This window comes from Aptenodytes forsteri, unplaced genomic scaffold (assembly GCF_000699145.1).
Source record: "Aptenodytes forsteri isolate BGI_AS27 unplaced genomic scaffold, ASM69914v1 Scaffold69, whole genome shotgun sequence".
NCBI classification, from domain to species: Eukaryota; Metazoa; Chordata; class Aves; order Sphenisciformes; family Spheniscidae; genus Aptenodytes; species Aptenodytes forsteri.
In genome coordinates this window covers 1,749,642-1,767,223 of record NW_008795885.1, presented here as the reverse complement: position 1 = coordinate 1,767,223, position 17,582 = coordinate 1,749,642, and the positions used below count along the sequence as shown (strand labels likewise).

At 42.3% G+C, this 17,582-nt stretch overlaps 1 protein-coding gene across 1 annotated transcript in view; it reads right to left on the bottom strand.

The window, feature by feature from the left end:
- Nucleotides 1–13,237: 13,237 nt before the first annotated feature.
- GRAMD3 (GRAM domain containing 3) overlaps nucleotides 13,238–17,582 on the bottom strand; it is a 44,823-nt gene continuing 40,478 nt past the window's right edge. The window contains exons 13-14 of the mRNA XM_009284163.1: nucleotides 17,373–17,466; nucleotides 13,238–13,726 (exon numbers count right to left, since the gene is read on the bottom strand). Of these exons, the coding sequence (XP_009282438.1) occupies nucleotides 13,685–13,726; nucleotides 17,373–17,466 (136 nt within the window). The 3' untranslated portion in view covers nucleotides 13,238–13,684. The remainder of the gene's footprint in view (nucleotides 13,727–17,372; nucleotides 17,467–17,582) is intronic.

Sequence of the window (17,582 nt, the reverse complement as noted above, 5' to 3'; positions counted from 1 at the left end):
GTTTGGGTCAGCTGTCCTGGCTGTGGCCCCTCCCAGCTTCTTGTGCACCTCCAGCCTTCTCAGTCCTTGACTAGTGTAAGCACTGCTTAGCAACAACTAAAACACCGGTGTGTTATCAACATTGTTCTCACCCTAAATCCAAAACACAGCACTGTACCAGCTACTAGGAAGGAAATTAACTCTATCCCAGCCAAAACCAGGACTCAAAGGCTTTTATTTAATCCCCAAACTATTACTGAGTGGTTATTGTCTCCTGTCTGCTGTGGATTTTAAGAGGCTGCACACTCATTGGCCTGTGATATAGGCTGACCTATAATGATATAAACCTCTCCGTCCGATGCGGCAGCTCTATTTGAAAAGTATCTAAAAAGTGCAGCACATACCTCTTCTTTGAGTTGTATTTCTTCTAACTACATTTTTTGCCACAGTTGCTGGTATTTTTATATTTTTAACATATTTATCACCAGAAGTATGCAGGATACTCATATAACCCCAGAATATAAACCTTCTTCTAGCTCATACATGACCGTATTCGCTTACAACTGTACATGCTCACAATTACGTGTTTGAGAAATGAGGGATATGTTTGCCCCGTAATGAGTAAAGACATTCCTTCTCTCAATTTGACCCAGACGGCACTTGATTTATGGTCTTGGTTTAAGGCAGAACAAATGGCAGAGTAAGGTTATGGTGATGTTTCATGATACAGTGCAAGTCAAACTGTCCTCCTAAGCTTTGCTATGGTATTAAATCTTTGTAGGTTGAACAAACAGTGTGAGGATCTTAGCTGAAGGAGAGGGCATGTAGGATCATGGAGAGCAAAGGAGCTTGGTTTAAGGCAGAACAAATGGCAGAGTAAGGTTATGGTGATGTTTCATGATACAGTGCAAGTCAAACTGTCCTCCTAAGCTTTGCTATGGTATTAAATCTTTGTAGGTTGAACAAACAGTGTGAGGATCTTAGCTGAAGGAGAGGGCATGTAGGATCATGACAGCAAAGGAGACAGAAACTTATGGCAATAAGAAAAAAGTCAGGGATGGAGCACAAGGTAGGAAATCTAAAAATGGTGAGTCAAGCATCGCTGTTCCAAAGCAGGCTTAACCAACACTGGCTGCTGCGACCCTGGCTTGCCTGCTGATTTCCTTTCCATATTTTTTGGTTAGCTGTGTTACTGTTTTTTTTTCCCCCACCAATTTAATGCTGAAGTGACTCTCTGCAAAGTCTGACAAGCACCATAGCTGTGCAAGGGAACCTGTAGGAAGGCAGCAACCGGTCACTGGCTGCAGAAAAAGGAAGGGCCTTGAAAGTGAGGATGAGGAATTCAAAACCACCAGCAAAGGAGTTGGTGAACCAGGGTGAAAGACGCAGTCAGTATTGCAGAGGAGAGAGAGGACCCAGTACCAGGCTTTTAGTTGCTGGATATTACATTGGGAACGCTGGGGCAGATAAGGCCGGACTATTGCAAATGGGAGGTGTGGCAGAGTGCACAAAATAGGATAGACTGAAAGAGCATATTTTTGAATTTTGTATAAAGGAATAAAAGGATAAGAGAATTACTGGATCCGGAGAACAGGGAAAGGAGCCAGATGTAGTCTAAGCTAACACATAAGGCTGCAATTAGGGCAGGTAAAGCATAGACAGACATATTTGCTATGGAACAATATCATCCTAAATCTCCAAATCTGTTAAGATTTCATTGATTGGAGCATGAATCTGTCAGTAGGACAGGCTGTCAAAACTATCTATTGTGATTAAGGACAAAACCAACAGCACCACAAAGGAAAACATCCGAGAACAGAAGAAACATTCCTGTTTTGATGGTTGTGTTTCTCTTAATGTTTTCTTTACTGTAAAAATTGCCCCAATGTCATTCAGCATGTTTTGTGTAAAAAAATAATAAACCCCCCCACACCAATCCCTTTGGTCCGTGTTTTTTAAAATCAGCTCTGATGTATTAATCCATGCATTTAAAATCTCTATATTTGTTAGATTTATGTCAGCCAGTATTTGTCTAAGTACTTTAGCTTGCATGCTGATCATATCATTTACTCTCCTGGCTGTTCACCGCCGCCTTCTTTCTGAACAATAGATACTGGAAGTTCACAGAAAGGCTAACCCTTACTGGCACTTAACCTGTGTTATTCCATGCTGTGTTGTTCCTACAGGAAATAGTAAATATAGAGCACGCTTTGGACAAATCTTTTTATGAGTTCTTTAAATCACAAGTTTTCTAATTACTGTGAGTGAGAAGTTTGTCATTCCTCAGGGCGTTAGCTGGTTTCTTTGGGGCTTTTTTGAAACTGGGTTAAGACATTGGTATTTCAGAGGCTGCTGGGTTTGCAAAGAGTAAGTGATTTGCTTGGCTTGCAATGGCCCTCAGCTAATTAGAAAACATATTTTGAATTCTGTATTTATTTAAGCTGCTAAGAAAACTTGTTTTGCAATGTGGGTTAAAATACCAGGAAATCATGGTCTTTCATTATTTCCCTACCAGATACCAAAATGAGTTCTGGTATAGAATTACAGCAGATATGACCAAAGTCACAAACAATTCATTTTTCCCCTAAATACCTATAGACCAACGTGTGTTTTCTATAGCATCTCCATGACTTTGCATTTGTTTTGTTTATCTAGTTCATCATTCTGCAGCTTCTCATTCCTCAGCACTGAGGTGAGATTAGTTGACCTTTGTTACAGTTCAGTAAATCAACACAGCAGAGCAGAAAATACTTGTGCTCTTCTTTTCTCACTATTCTGGTTTAGCACTGTTTCTGTTTGAACTCTGTATAATTCTGTATCATTACTCCAGAATGATATTTGCTGCAAGTGGAGAATCTGGATCTGCATGTGTCTTTACCAGGCCACTTAATTAAGACTTGAGGTATTAATTCTTGCTTTCTTCCACTGAGACAGGATGAATACAGCTAGCGCAGCCAAAGCATAAATCAAGTTCTCCCTGATCTCTGCTGTGAACTACCGCTGTTCAGCTTTCGTTTCCTCCACAGCTCTTCCACAGGAGAGAGGGTGCGAGAAGCCGTGTTTTTCTGCAATACGCTATTCTGCTGCTCTACTTGTCCAAGAGATGAGAAGGGCTGTCTGCCCTGTCTTGCAGCCTGAGCTGCCCTGCCATGGACGCCTGCACCTTCCAGGGCAGCGGGCAGAGCTGGGGAGCGTGCACGCAGGCATGGCCTCCAGCCGTGTCCTCCCAGTTTCCCATCAGCAGAGCCAGTTGCCGGGGGTCAGAGGTACCAAATAAAGGCCTCGTGCTATACGAAACACAAACGTGACGGCATTTCAAAATTTTCCAGAGACATTATTATTGCTCTACAGTTACCCGGTGCAGTGACTGCAAGGTAAATGCACAGAGATTTCAATATGAAGACAGCTTCCTTGATACAGTTGTGGTCAGAGCACTACAAAGCATGATTTTGGCTTGTGCATTGAATTAGAGGCTGAACAGGATCTTGGTGAAACTGCTGCCTCATCCTGGTGGTTCCCACACAGGACCTGTGCTGCCCTCTGGGACACTACTTGTTTTCTCTGTGACCCTGTTTCAGCCACTGTCCCGCAGCCTTTGGCTGCCTGATTCAGTAGGTTTTCTCTGAGCCAGGCCAGGGAATCTCACAAAACCTAGTTGTAACTGTTTTCTTTTATGAAAGGGTAATATATGTGTGTGTATGATGGTCCTATCCAAGCTCACTCTTAAATATAGATGAGTGCTGCCAAAAGGGAATTGGACATCCAAAGCAGCATCTTCCACATCTACCCATAGGAGATAAATATGTTTTTACCCTGGACATTCATCATTTCCAGCTCCTCCTTCCTCTGCCACACTGGTTACTCAGATGCTCTAATCTATTTAGCAGAGCTGATGCAGCAGAGGTGATGCAACGTACCTTTGCACTCTGGGCTTTGCACAAAATAACCCCTGCTGATTTTCCTGGAAGCAAATAGGGATGCTGATGGCATTGCACCATAGGTGTACTGGTGGGGATGGGAAGTAGCAGCACGTGACCAGGAAGGGGGGTGATGGCAGCTGTACTGGTCTTTAACAAAGGCAGCTGCTGGCAGGTTGGACAACTGTCACAGTCTGTCTCACTTAAGCGCTTAATTGTAGAAGAGATGGAAACGTGTGTCTGAAGTGACTCAGACAGCTGTATGACTATACCCTTAAATACCAGGCAATGCTGATTTCTTTACACTCATTTTTAATCTCAGGAAAGACACCAGCTGCTCAACCTTAAGAGTGGTGCAATAAATAATAATAATGTAGCTGGTCACAAGTGTTTTGTGAGGGATTGCTCATTGCAAGTGCTAGAGAGGTGGCGGAAAGACAGGTAGTGTAGGTTATTCAAAAAGCCCTGCATGCCCGCGCCCCAGCTCATGACACGTTATTGCCAATAAAACCCCAGGTGAGCAACTTCCCATCCTCATCAACCAGCCCTAGGAGAGAAACGGGCCAATTGCACGTGGCTTAGAGGAACAAGAAGCACTGAGTCTACAACAGAGGTGTGAATGGATATGGGTTTTTTGTTTGGCTCATTTGCACTTCCTGAACGGTGCCCTCACTAGGCCAACCAGATTTTGGTAGTAAAATTATTGACTTTTTTTTCCTCAAGAAACCTATATTCAGGTAGCAGCTTGGCAGCAACTTGCACAGTGCTGCTTCTCGGGTGTTGTCATTTGCAGTGCTGCCAAAAGGTTGTCAGTACCCTGAGCCAGAAGCCACTGTTTGCTCAGACCTCTGAGCCAGTACACACTCACCCACTGCAGCAATTCACACTTAAATTGCATTATCATATGTGTTATACAATCGTATGTGATGCAAAGCAGAGGGGAAATGCCCTGGGAGTCCAAATAAAGACCATCACAATACATAGATTTTTGTCCTTTGGACAATTTCTTGATCATAAATTAATTAGATAATCTAGGCTGCTAATATTTACTTTTTGATGGGGTAGATTTGCTACCTACTTTCTTAATAAGGTTGCCAAAATTTGTTCTAGACTGATGACAGGACGTATCCTCCTGATACGAGGACAAATATTTTGGAGGAAACATCGAGACTTCATTTTAGCTCATGAAAGGTCTGCGTTTCCTTTGATCAAATTGCACATCCTCATTACTCGGCAATGATGGCAAAACTTTTGCGGTACTTAAAGTTACACTTTTCAACCCAGCATGATTGATAAGAATGCTGCAGTCTCTGGCCTGGAAACATTCAAGGTCAGGTTGGACGGGGCTCTGAGCAACCTGATCTAGTTGAAGATGTCCCTGCCCACGGCAGGGGGGTTGGACTAGATGACCTTTAGAGGTCCCTTCCAACGCAAACTGTTCTATGATTCTATGAGACTGCAGTTGTTAGCCTGTGTGCAAGCTTATTTGCTTATGAAATTTTTGTGTCAAGTTCAACGCAGGAAGGAATAGTTCTCTTCTCCTAGGGCTTCCACCATCCTTGATGGCCCTGATGGCAGCAGTGTAGGATGAGCATCCACTAGAAGTGCATCCCCTCATCCAACAGCAGTGCCACATAGCTTTAAGTGGCAGTATCACCAGGAGAAGTAACAGCTAGGAAAAGTGGTGAAATAGCTGGAGATTTAAAATTTTCCCAGTGAAGGTACATTATGGAAGGACTTTGCCTGGGGGTGATGGGAGCAGAATTGTTCTGCAGCACGAGACACTTCCCCAGGCAGAGCCAGGAAAGGGGAAATCCCGTACTTCTCCGAGCTTTCCAAGTCCTGGCTCCCAAAACCACTTCTAGGATGGCCCAGGACAGCACGCAATAATAATTTAGTGGCTAAAGCAGCATAGCTGTTACACGCTTACTCATCCATGTTTGCGGTGTACTGTAACAAGTTTTTACTTGTCGGTAAAACTGTCAGAGAAAAAAAAAAGCCTGTTCTATGATTTAGACATTAAAACATCTCTGTTTTTCCAGTGTGATTTGAATACATCTGTTTTTGCAGTACATTCTTGCACATTGTAAAAGAAAGAATGGATCAATTCAGACCAGAATAAATACCCACACTCTAGAAATCAAGCTAGCTTAAAGATCTCTCAGTCTGAGACCTGAAAAAAAAAAGGTAGGTTTCAGAAAGACAGAAAAAAAGGTTTTGAAAAGAACACTGTATAGTACACTGTACAGTTGTTAGTCTGTGTCTCCAACACAAAACCCACATTTTTTCACCAAATGCAGAAACATAAATGGAATTTCTAGTATTAGCTTAAAGAGCTTACTATAAACATTAAAACAGACTCAGGATTTGCTGGCTCTGCTTCTTACAGCCAAGTAGAGCCGATTCATGAAAAAGAAGTGAATAGGAAAAGAAAATTGGTAAGCAGAGAAAGTAAGAGATGAGGGAGATGAATTCTGTTTGGTGTTGGTGGCTGGAGACTAATTTCACTATTCAAAACGAGGAGGAAAAAATCCAGTGAAGTGTGTCAGCATATAACCTTGCTTTTGCAGGAGAAAAATTAATATTGCACTTAGCTTACAGTCCATCTTGGACAGGCATACTTGCTATGACAGAGATGCTTCCAACTTTAATATTAAAGGCTGTCACAACTTGAAAAAAAATCTGATTTCCATAGGTTGGAAATAGTAATACAGGTCTGATCGTGCTAGGTAACTCTATCTGCTCCCTGAAGGAACACAAACCAAAAAAAAAAGTTCACAGGACAAATACATTACTCTGATAATCCTCCATTGCCATATATTAAGAGGCGTTTTCTCTGATGGTTACAATTGAGGAGTGCAACCAGAGTTGTGTGGAAGCCTAAGTTATTGCTGCTGACACATTTGGTCCATTTCACTCCTCTGTGTGCATGGCTCCTTGGGGAAGCACAGAGGTACAGGGCAGGTGTACAGAGAAATTGCCTCAGAATATTCTTGCAGCTTCCAATGTTGTTTCACTTTGCATGGAATAGAATTACAGAAAACAATAGAGGGAAAAAGTAGTAATGTCAGCAAAACTCCTAACTATGATTTCAGGCATTGCTCAATAGGCCTGCCTTTGATACTGGGCTGTCTTACAGACTCTTCTTCATATATCTGGTGGAAAATTAACTGGTTTTGGATGGGCTACTATTTAGCAGGGCAACTTTTGGATCCGGGTTACATCTGGTAGCACAAGCAGAAAGCTATAAGCAGAAGGAGAGAGTAACTGAGTATGGGAGCTCTCAATAGCCAGCTCTGAGCACCCTCGTTCCTAACCCTAATCCAATTCTTGTGCTTTCATTAGTTCAATTAGACCCCAAACCACAAATTGTTTTCATGGGAGGGGTTGCTGTGATGGTCAAAGCATGATTTCAGAACCAGAAGTGTATGAAGTGTTGAAGATGTGTTCTCACATCAAGAAGTTTAAGTCTTTCAGCTCAGCAACCATATAGCCATTACTGTTGATCAGAGTCTTTAGAAGGCTGACCATTTCCAAATCAGCTAATGCGGATTTTTTTTTTTCCCCATGTGTGCGGTTAGTGGCATCGCTTAGAACTGTTTTGGGGGAAAACATAGAAGGACATCTCTTCACACTAGTATCATAAGCCAGTGTCATAAAGCATTTATTTTTCACATGATTCATCTGTGAGAGAAGGTTCATGGTTCATTACATATGTTGTGGAAACAGCTGTTAGGACAAGCTGACTTTCTTCCCGCCCTGCCCTTGCTCCAGAATGCAGCCACGTGTGCATATTGCCACGATAGCAAGCTGTAAGCGTGGTAAGGATTCAGAGCTATATTTTGCCCTGCATGCCAGGTCCAGCCTGTAAGGTTATAATTAAGTTACTCATTACCTTTTCTTCTTGGAAGGAGCCCTTGTCTATCTATCTGTAGATAGTGCGAAGAGCTGGTTTTTAATTTTGTACTTGAGAGCACATTGGAATGATTTTCCTTTAATCTCCTGCTAAGCACTGCTAAAATGCCTAGTCAGTGGAAAATGACCTTATCAATACCATTAAGTGAGAACAGCAGTTGAAAAGGCCTGTATTGTACAGTCCAAACTACCTGCATTGCCAAAGACTAATAAATCTGTGTTATGAAGCTTGATATAGAAGGTCACACCTCCAGAATAGGATGCGCTTGCTACATCATGATGCATCATGACGCATCATGACACGAGCTTGCTGTTTGTTATGTAAAGCCTGGGAAAAGATATCTTTTCAACTTTAAGAACACAATGAACTTTTAAGCAGTATCCAAATGAACTCAGTACAGAAACTGGCAAGGCAAGAAGGTCACATACACAATAAAATACATTGGCACAGGCTCCACACACAATGGACAATAGGAAAAAAAATGGGAGGGGAAAGAGCTAATTAGACTGAATTCAGAGAGGTTGGCAGCTAGCAAGCCTAGTCAGTACGAAATGTACATGGAGGGCAATAATTTCTAGGACCCTCTCTTCAAGGAGCTAATTTCCAAGTTTTTTGGCCCAGATGTCTGCTTATTAAACAGACATCCAACTCAGGGTGGTTATTCCTTCTATCAACAGTAACACTCTTGGAAAGGTGTTTGGACCTTCCAGGAGAGGGAACATTTTTGGCACAAATACTGCCCATTGTAGGGGAAAAAAGTAAAGTGATTCATGCAAAGCATTTGTAACTTCAGTAGGGGATAGCTGGAATATTCTTATACTGTTTGTATTAGAAACATGAGCTTGGGGAAGGCTTCACTAACATACTATTGCCTTGAATTCCTGTTCGAAGTCTGCTTGCTAAGATGCTGCAGCCTGACCACTTGTTTGTAAATTATAATGGAGATGGTGGCAGGTACAGGAGAAAGACAAAAGCTTCTGATTATTATACCAATCCTGCTGGTCTCAGATACACTTTTCTAATCAGTTCCTTCTTGGGATCATCCCCTTTGAGTGTTCTACCAATTGCAGGTGTAGATGAGGGCTCCCAACCATGCTGCCGTAAGGATGTAGGCCTAGTCACCCAAATAATTTTAGATTTAATCTAAGCTGAGTAGGCACAGTATCGCTGGGCAGTTTGACTAAATGGAAACTTGAGGGTCAGTAGAAGCCACCAGGAGGAAAATCAGAAGGTCTAAAAAACAACTATGTATGTATCAGTGAAATGCCTATATTTTGGACAGGAATAGTTATAGGCATCATAACATTGTGTGAAGCTCAGGGAGTAAACTCTCATAAGTGCTGCTGAGTTAGTGCATATAGAGTAGATTGTTTTGTTATATGCATTTGACTGATTTTTTGTCAGGAAGGCTACTGATAAACAGGGAATAACTTCAGAGAAAATTAAATTAAGTTTTCTGGCATATATTTCGCTGTGGTTGTTAGCTGAACAACAGGCTATCATGAAGCTCTACAATTATAAAATTGTATTACACTGACATTATAACCCAAGAAAGCAAAAAACCCCATCCCTTTTGTAAAGTCTCATTACATGCAACCATGTTTAGCAGAAAGCTCCATGGGGTTCAAACCATAAACCTGGAAGTGTCAAATGAGATTAGTCAATTTTCCCACTTGAGCAAATTTGCATGTCAGACTCAGATAGTCTCACCAGGCAAACTGAAAGCAGGTGCTGGCAAAATCCTTTCAAACGACATTATTCCTCTGCTGTTTACAGAAGTGCACACACAGGACGGAGCACAAAAGAAACTGTTTGTTCAGTTTTCTGTTTAAATAGCCAGCTTTTTCATGATCTTTATTGCACATCACACCTGCTCTGTAAATGTAAAATCTCCTATGTTCTTGGGAGTAACACCTCACTAGCAGCTGCAGCTGAACCAGCTGAGCAATAGCCCACAAAGGCCTGGATAGCACCAACCCGGAGATTTATTTAGCATTTGTCAGCTGACTATGAGCAGGAAACTCGGAAATGAAAGTGCAGGCATAGCAGGAAGCAGAGAGCATTACTACACGCCTGCATGAAGGTTCAGGTGAAAGCAGTGATAGTATTAAAATCAAACACATGCACACACACACACAAAACTGTTCATCTTTTCTGCAAAATGCTAAAGAGAGTTACTACCTTTCATTTTCTGCTGAGAGGGAGCTTTATGATACTTCTCCTTATTGGAGTACTAGCTGCATCGTTCACACCAACGGTATGATAAACTTGATAACCCTCAGCCCAAGCCAGTTCAGGCAACTAATTTGGCAGAAAACTCATTCAACCACCCCTCAACCCAACCAGCCTCTCCAAACCCTCGTTACATTTTTCCCCTCCATTCTGCTATCTGTGAAAATGCACAAGAAAATAACAACTGGGAATATGGAAGAGGGAAGAAATGGAAAGGACTCTTCCTCTTGACAGCAGCCTGAAGATAGATGAATTCCCAAACATCAGAAAATCATGCCTATAAGATACTTCCATGTCCTGTCCCCCCCCCGCCCCCCCCAGCGACTCTTAGGTATTTGGTACACGTTCATACCAGTGAGGTGGAGAAAACCACTTTGAATTAGTCTCGCCAGGCCAGGATGTAAGGGCTCCACTTGCTGGACATTGCCAGAATGTACGTGGAAAAGTCACGTCTTGTGTATGACTCCTACCCACAACCAGCAAAGCGTCTAAGGAGTTTCCTCAAAATTCATTTTCTGAGGAAGAAAATCAAGCAGCTGGTTAGTTGTTGGTTGTTTTTTTTCCTCCCTTAGAATCAGCAGTCACATGAACTGAAGAAGGTTGGGCTAAGACTGTTAAGAAAAAATAATTGGGTCACCAACTGCAATTAGGGAAACCATTAGTGATGTACCCCTGTTGCCTTCCATACATCTGTAATTTCAAAGCATCTTGCCAGAACCTGGTACTACTACTAGGTCCTGCACGGCTGGTAGAACCCAGTTGCTTTTCCAGCCTCTATGCTGTGAGGGAAAACACACAGACAAAATTTGAAAAACAAAACCAAAAAGAAGTAAGAAAATCAGCTTTTTAAATCAGATTTCCAGGCAGCCTATGCAGCAGATTATAAGTGATTGTTATTAACATCGTGTCCTAAACATTTGGTGTAGATTTCTGACTTCCCTGAAGTTGCACATCTTTCCCGCCTATTTCTGCAAACTAGCACTTCACCTTTGCCAAACAGCAAAACCCCTCCTCGTGGCCTTCGTTTGCACTACCTGCCTCAGATGCTGGGAGGAGAGCGCCCTTACCCTTTGCCCGACTCCCACCCTCGCAGGAAGCAGCTTTTCCTTGCTCATCACTGCTGGTGTTACCTCCCTCCCAAACAGGATTGGGGCAAACCCCTCCTCTTCAGTCACAAGATTGAATCGCAGGATTGAAACCACTCAACTCACACTTCCAAACTTCGCCTCTGCAGGGTCTTGTGTGAGCTCTGTCTCCCAGCTTGGAAGTACCGCAGTACTACACACTGCCCAACTACTGACACCCTCGAGACGTCCTCCTCCTCCCTCTGGGAAAAGGAGGAGCGAGGATACCAACTGAAGAGCAGGTGGCCACATTGAATTGTGTCGGTGAGCTGAGGTGACCAGAGTCACATGTGCCAAGTGCCGCTTCTTTCTTTGGTGTGTAATTTGCTTCTCCGCTTGACAGACGGTTAGACCTTTGTCCTGACTCACCTCCCCTGGCATGCTGCCGCAGTGGGCTAAAGGGCACGCATCCACCTCTGATCACTCATTCAATATGGTAATTATTCTGTTTGCTTATGGCTAATGATAAGGGTTTAGCCTGCCTGCTTTACATAAGGTACATGCCAAATATTCTCTCTCCCCCCTTGTTTTTCTATAGCAAAGCGCATCCTTGCTGATGTAATGGAGTAACAGGCTAACTCAGTTCAGCTGCTGGATATAATCAAGTTTCCTTGAAGTTCCTTTAATAAAGATGACTTGTGGCATCAATTTGTAAACCATGAACAGAACTACAGACTTCTGTTACTGATACAGAATTAAAGGGAGGGAAGTAGAGAAGAAGGGAGAGGATGAGGTCAGAGTCCAAAACGTTGCAAAAGCTGTGTAACTGTGGAAGGAGAGTAGGGAAAAGGATGGAAAAAAGAAGAAAAAAATAGCTTAATTCAATAGTTTTCCTGTGAAACCAAGTATTACAATCATCTCATGATAGCTGAGGAAGGAAAGGCAGAGGCTGCAACAGGGAGAACAGTCAAATCTCACAGATTTCTGACAGACCATGCTCAGAAGGAAACTTGAGCCAGGCAGGCACATTAGAGAGCACACAGGGCTCTCTCAGCTGCCTCAACATTACAATACTCATCCAATATCCTTCAGGGAGGAATCACCCGAGAAACCTATTAACATTTCCTCAAAACTCTGGGGTCCAAATTTGCTCCTACTGTTGCAGTCTGGGAAGACCTCGAGTACAGCAGAGTAAGAGGAAGCACATCAGCAGGATGCAGTTCCTAACCCTTTGTGTTGGGTACTGGGTTTTGCACAAACTTTGTACTGAGGTATGAGCCCACCCAGATCATGAGTATCCATCTGACTAAAGCTGATGGATGGAATTGGGTTCATCCAAATTATAGTACTGAGTCACTTGTTTTAAAAAAGTTTATTTAAACAAAGTAGGTACATTTCACAGAAATGGTTATAAAATGCATAGCATATTATAAACAATACTGTTACTTTACAGATACTAGTTGTTATTATCCTAAATACTGCTTTTTAAAAACTAACCAGAAATGAGAAAGCTAAAATCCCCAGTTATACCTTGTTAGGCACTGTGAAAAAAATACTATGATATAACTAAGCAGGTGTCCACTTTTTCATTCACTCTACTGATTGTATTGCTGCATCATTAATTCACAAGTTCCTATTATGTGGAAATATCTGGTCCCTGGAGTCAGATACCAAGACTACATTTCCATCAACTGGAACACAAATTGCACTTGCTCAGCTGACCAAAACCCCATACAACTCCAAGGAAAGCTGACTGAGGGTCTTCACACAGATTAACTTAATGGACAGAGACTGTATGAGTGGACAAAAAACCTAGCAGTTCTAAGTTGTGCAGATATGTCACACCCATACTGCTATTCATAAGCAACTCGACTGTAAGTTGGCGAGTCCATACATGTTTCAAGCTTGACTTCAATAGAAATTGAATGCCCAGTAGAAACAGACCTTCCCCTCAGCTGTGATGCAATGCCACAGAATGCAGAACTGAGCCTTTTTACAGCACCCGAGAACTGAGCACACCTCGAACATTCAGAACTTCACATAACCAAATCCAGAGGTGTCTGTTTTCTGATCTTTGGGATGCCAGGGCACAAATAAGTAAAAATGAAGAGCACAGCACCAATCAATAACCATAGCTGAGACAGATGCCAGCTCATTCATGCAAGACTTCAGCACATGAGTCATGACTGAAATTCTTCCCATTTACACTTCAGTGACAACAGGCAGAAAGCAAATGCTGAGGTAAAAGGAGCTGCACCAGGTTTGCACTGGTGTAAGCAAGTCTAGAATCAAGCAAGCTATAAAATCCATTAATTCACACACAGTAGAGAAGGAAAAATCCCCTTATTTTCAAAACATATAGATACAGGTAGATCAAAACATATATGTTTTCAAAACATATAGGTATATGCTCAAGAATAAACTGACTTTCTGCATTATGACATGAGCTTTACAGTAGTTTAAGCTTGTCTTGGACTGAAAATAAAGAAGCTTGAGCTCTGGCCAGCAGAGCTCCTTTGGAACTGTTTGTCAAGAAAGAAGAATGAGGTCTGAAGCAGTCCAAGAACATCAATGTTTCATTCACCATCTTCAAGTAGTTTTTGTAAGTTGTTCTGTATCTTAGAAAAAGAGAAAAATAATTGGGAGGCAGGAAGTGTTATACAGCATTAAAAAAAAAAATCACATCCTCTTCAATATACTCTGTGTGCACGTTAATTCTGTCACAACTATTCATACCAATGGTATTCATGTTAAATGCTTTCTGCACAGTCAAAGGAAACATCTGGATACAATCAGCCAGCAGCACACCTAGCTTTCATATTATGAGTATCTCCTGCAATTTCCTCCTATAGATTCTCTCCTTCATTAGGTATGACAAAGTAAGACAGAAAAAAAACTAGAGCTAGAAACAAAGGCACAAGAAACCCAATTATTTTCAACTTGATCAAAACCCAATAAAAGCCTCAAAGTTGCAGCTCTTAGGTTTAAGTGGATAATTCGAATAGTTTTGTAACAGCTTCAGCTACACAGCTGGCTAAAACATGTACACAGCAAAATAAGGTCTTCTAACGATTAGCAGACATGTCCCATTTGCCAGATTTAGTGTATTGATTGTGGGTTATCTTCCCTTAGTTACGCTGAAGGCAATGCCAGCCAGTTGCATCCTCAAGGATGATTTGCACAGACCTATTTTACACAGCCTATTTATCCACCTTTCATCTCCTTGTCCTTAAAAGCAGGGAATATAGTGGGTCACATCCCCTGGCACAGGTGTTCTCTATATCTTAGTAACTAGCAGTCACTGGCTACAGAAGGTTTAGTCACAGCTACTTTCAAACTTTAAATTTGAGGAGCCATTGTACTTCCTGTTCAAGGATACCACTTCTTAATCCTACCTCATGATTTCTAGCCTGGATGCACACCTTTTTCAAGAGGGGCATTTTGGGGAAAGGAAAATAGAAAGAAGCATCTAATTTTGTAAGAGTCACTTAATGCATTCACAGGAATTTCCTTTTCACAAGCTACATTAGAGTAAGGGAATGAGTAATATTAGGCCACGTTTTCCTTCCCCCAATTTAATACTTTATCTTCTGATAGACATGGTGCATTTTAATAGGCTGTTAAATACACTTAAATGCCAAAGCAAAATTCTGCTAAGCCATGGTAATTCCTTGGCTCCAAGTATGAAGTAGAGCTTGTAAAAATCACAAGGTCACACAGAAAAAGTCATTGCAACATACTCTCACACTGAACATTTTTTAACCAGAAAGTAGTTTTCAGTTTTTAACCTAGGTAATTTCTGTGCTCTAGTTTACAATGCTGTGGTCGCACAGCAAGTGAGGAGAGAGACAAGTTATACCGGAACTTTTATGCTACCTTTGCTGCTGAAGCCAGCTGCAGCCAATTACCAGCACTCTTCACTAAGGCATATGAAACAGTTCAGCAACTGCAGTAACTTTGCTCAGAGAACATAAAGCTGTTAGATTTCTACCAGTTTTGCAGTACGAGAGTAGGGTCAAACATCCTGTTCTAACCACTGCTCATCTAGATTAGAGAGGACTGGGATGTGGTAATATGCAGCTACAGGCAATACTCGTTTAGCTTGTATGCACAGCAGTTGATTGTGTCTTGAGTAATTGGCAAATACAAGGTAAGACTTTAAAGGCCCAATCCTGTAGACACTAACTGAAAAAAGCACATGACTTAAGACTAATTCAGGACAGAGGGTCACTTCTCTGGGAATAGCTGAATAATCCGACCATCCAGCTGCCTTGTACTGCGTCTCCAAGCAGAGACTATATAAGGGAGTGGGAAAGTGCCTAGCCCTGCTGCAAAGCGCTGGCTGGCTTCCCGCTTAAATGAAGTGAAGGTCTCCTATGAACCATCTTGCCAGTCTGTCCCAGACAGCTGGAAAGCAGTAACCTCTTAAATGACCTAATTTGGCTAAAGATTGTATCTGGTGATCATCTGGTAAGCTTTTTCCCCTTGTATTCATACAGATATTATCCAGAGCACACAGAGGGGTTATGCTAGTGATACCCTAGACTTCTACAGCCAAAGGGGTGGAGATGTAGGGGGAGAAACCTCTTTTTGGCAGTCTTTTTAAAGCCTATACCACAGAGGTAAACAGTGATATTATATAATCCTAGTTTTATGCTATTTGGGAAACTTGGTTTGGGAAAAAAGGTGTTGAAAGACCTTGGCATGCACTTAGTTTTAGAAACAGAGGCAAAAATATCCCATGTGACTTAAGCACCTAGGAATTCAAGTAACTTTTGTTTTTGCTCCACTAATACTTTTTTTCATGCTTGGCCAGCGTATGTGTTCCCAACACATAACTTTTCATACACCTGTACTGGCTGCAGTTGTCAAGGTTTGGGGGCAGGGGCGGGACAGGGGGCTGCAGGGGCAGCTGCTGTGGGAAGAGGCCAGGGGCTGCCCCGTGCTGGGCACAGCCATTCCAGCAGCCTCCAATGGACCTACCGCAGGGCACAGCTGAGTCCCTCAGCCAAGACGGTGGTGGAACCTCTGGGAAAGTGTATTTAAGAAAGGAGAAAAACACCAAACAGAGAGAGGAGGAGAGTAAGGGGGTGAGACACAGCAGAAGGAACACCAAGGTCTGAGAAGGAGAAGGGGGAGGAGGTGCTCCATGGCAGAGAAGATGTCTACACTGCAGCCCATGGAGAGCCCACACCAGAGCAGGCGGTTATTTCCTGAATAACTGGAGTCGTCGGAGGAGCCCACGCTGCAGCAGGGGGAAAATGGGGGAAGAAAGGAGCAGCAGAGAGAAAACTTATGTACTGACTGTAATCCCTGACCAGCCCCACTTGGGGGGCAGGGAGTGGGGTGAGGAGTCGGGAGCGGAGGAGTGAAGTTGAGCCTGGGACAGGGGGGAGGAAAGGTATTGTTCTGTCATTTGTCCTTGTTCTCACTACTCAAATCTATTTTAATTGGCACTATATTAAATTGATTTTCCTGAAGTAGAGTCTGTTTTGCCTGCGATGGTAACTGGTAAGCAATCTCCCTGCCTTTATCTTGACCCACGAGCTTTCTTATCCTATTTTCTCCCCCTGCCCTGCTAGGAAGGGGGAGTGGGAGAGTGCCTGGGTGGGCATCTGACTGCTGGCCAAGGTTAGCCCACCACAACACCTAAAGTGGAAATAAGGTCTGCACACCCACTCTTGTTTTGCATAGGTTTCCAATTTAAGTCAGCAAGTGCATTTAGTTTTGCAATTAGAGAATGGTAAAAAGTAAAGGTCAGGCATACGGAATTACACAACTGGTGTAGCAGCATTTGTGTTACTAAAGTGAAACTGGCAGATTCCAGCCACTTCATATGAAGAGGCTGACTACATATGAAAGCCAGCATCATTTTTCTTAATCAAAACCCCAAAAACTCAAACAAAAGTCCCAGACAGAAAATTTCATCAAATAGTAATAAAGGTTAAGTTCAGAATCCTTAGCCTTGACGAACAAAAAAAACCAAAAAAAATTGAGTTGATTACATGCAATAATCACCGCTGAAGTGTCCAGTTTATTAGTATTCCTGGTTGTAAGCCTCAGGTCAAGGCAAAACATTTACACATACCAATGCTTGTACATGGGCTAATTTGTAGTCCAAAAAATTGTCCTTTGTCTAGCAAAACATGCCAGCTTCTGGTATCAAATCTGGGGGTAAATCTTGGCACTATGGCACAGACCATAAAAAGTCAGCAAGAAACTGATTAGTGTATCAGCATTTGCATTATATCAATAGGAAGTTACCTTTTCCAATTTTATAAGATTAGCAGTTAACTCATCACAAAGGGCATCAGCATTAATTTGCAGATGAGATCCCAAACCTTGGCGCACTGGATGTCTGTCAAACAGAATGAAGAAGTAAGTGTGACAGAAGTGAAAAAGAGGAAAACAGGACTGAGAGATACATGTAGATGGGAATACAATGGTGGTATTGTGAACTGTACTTGTTTACAG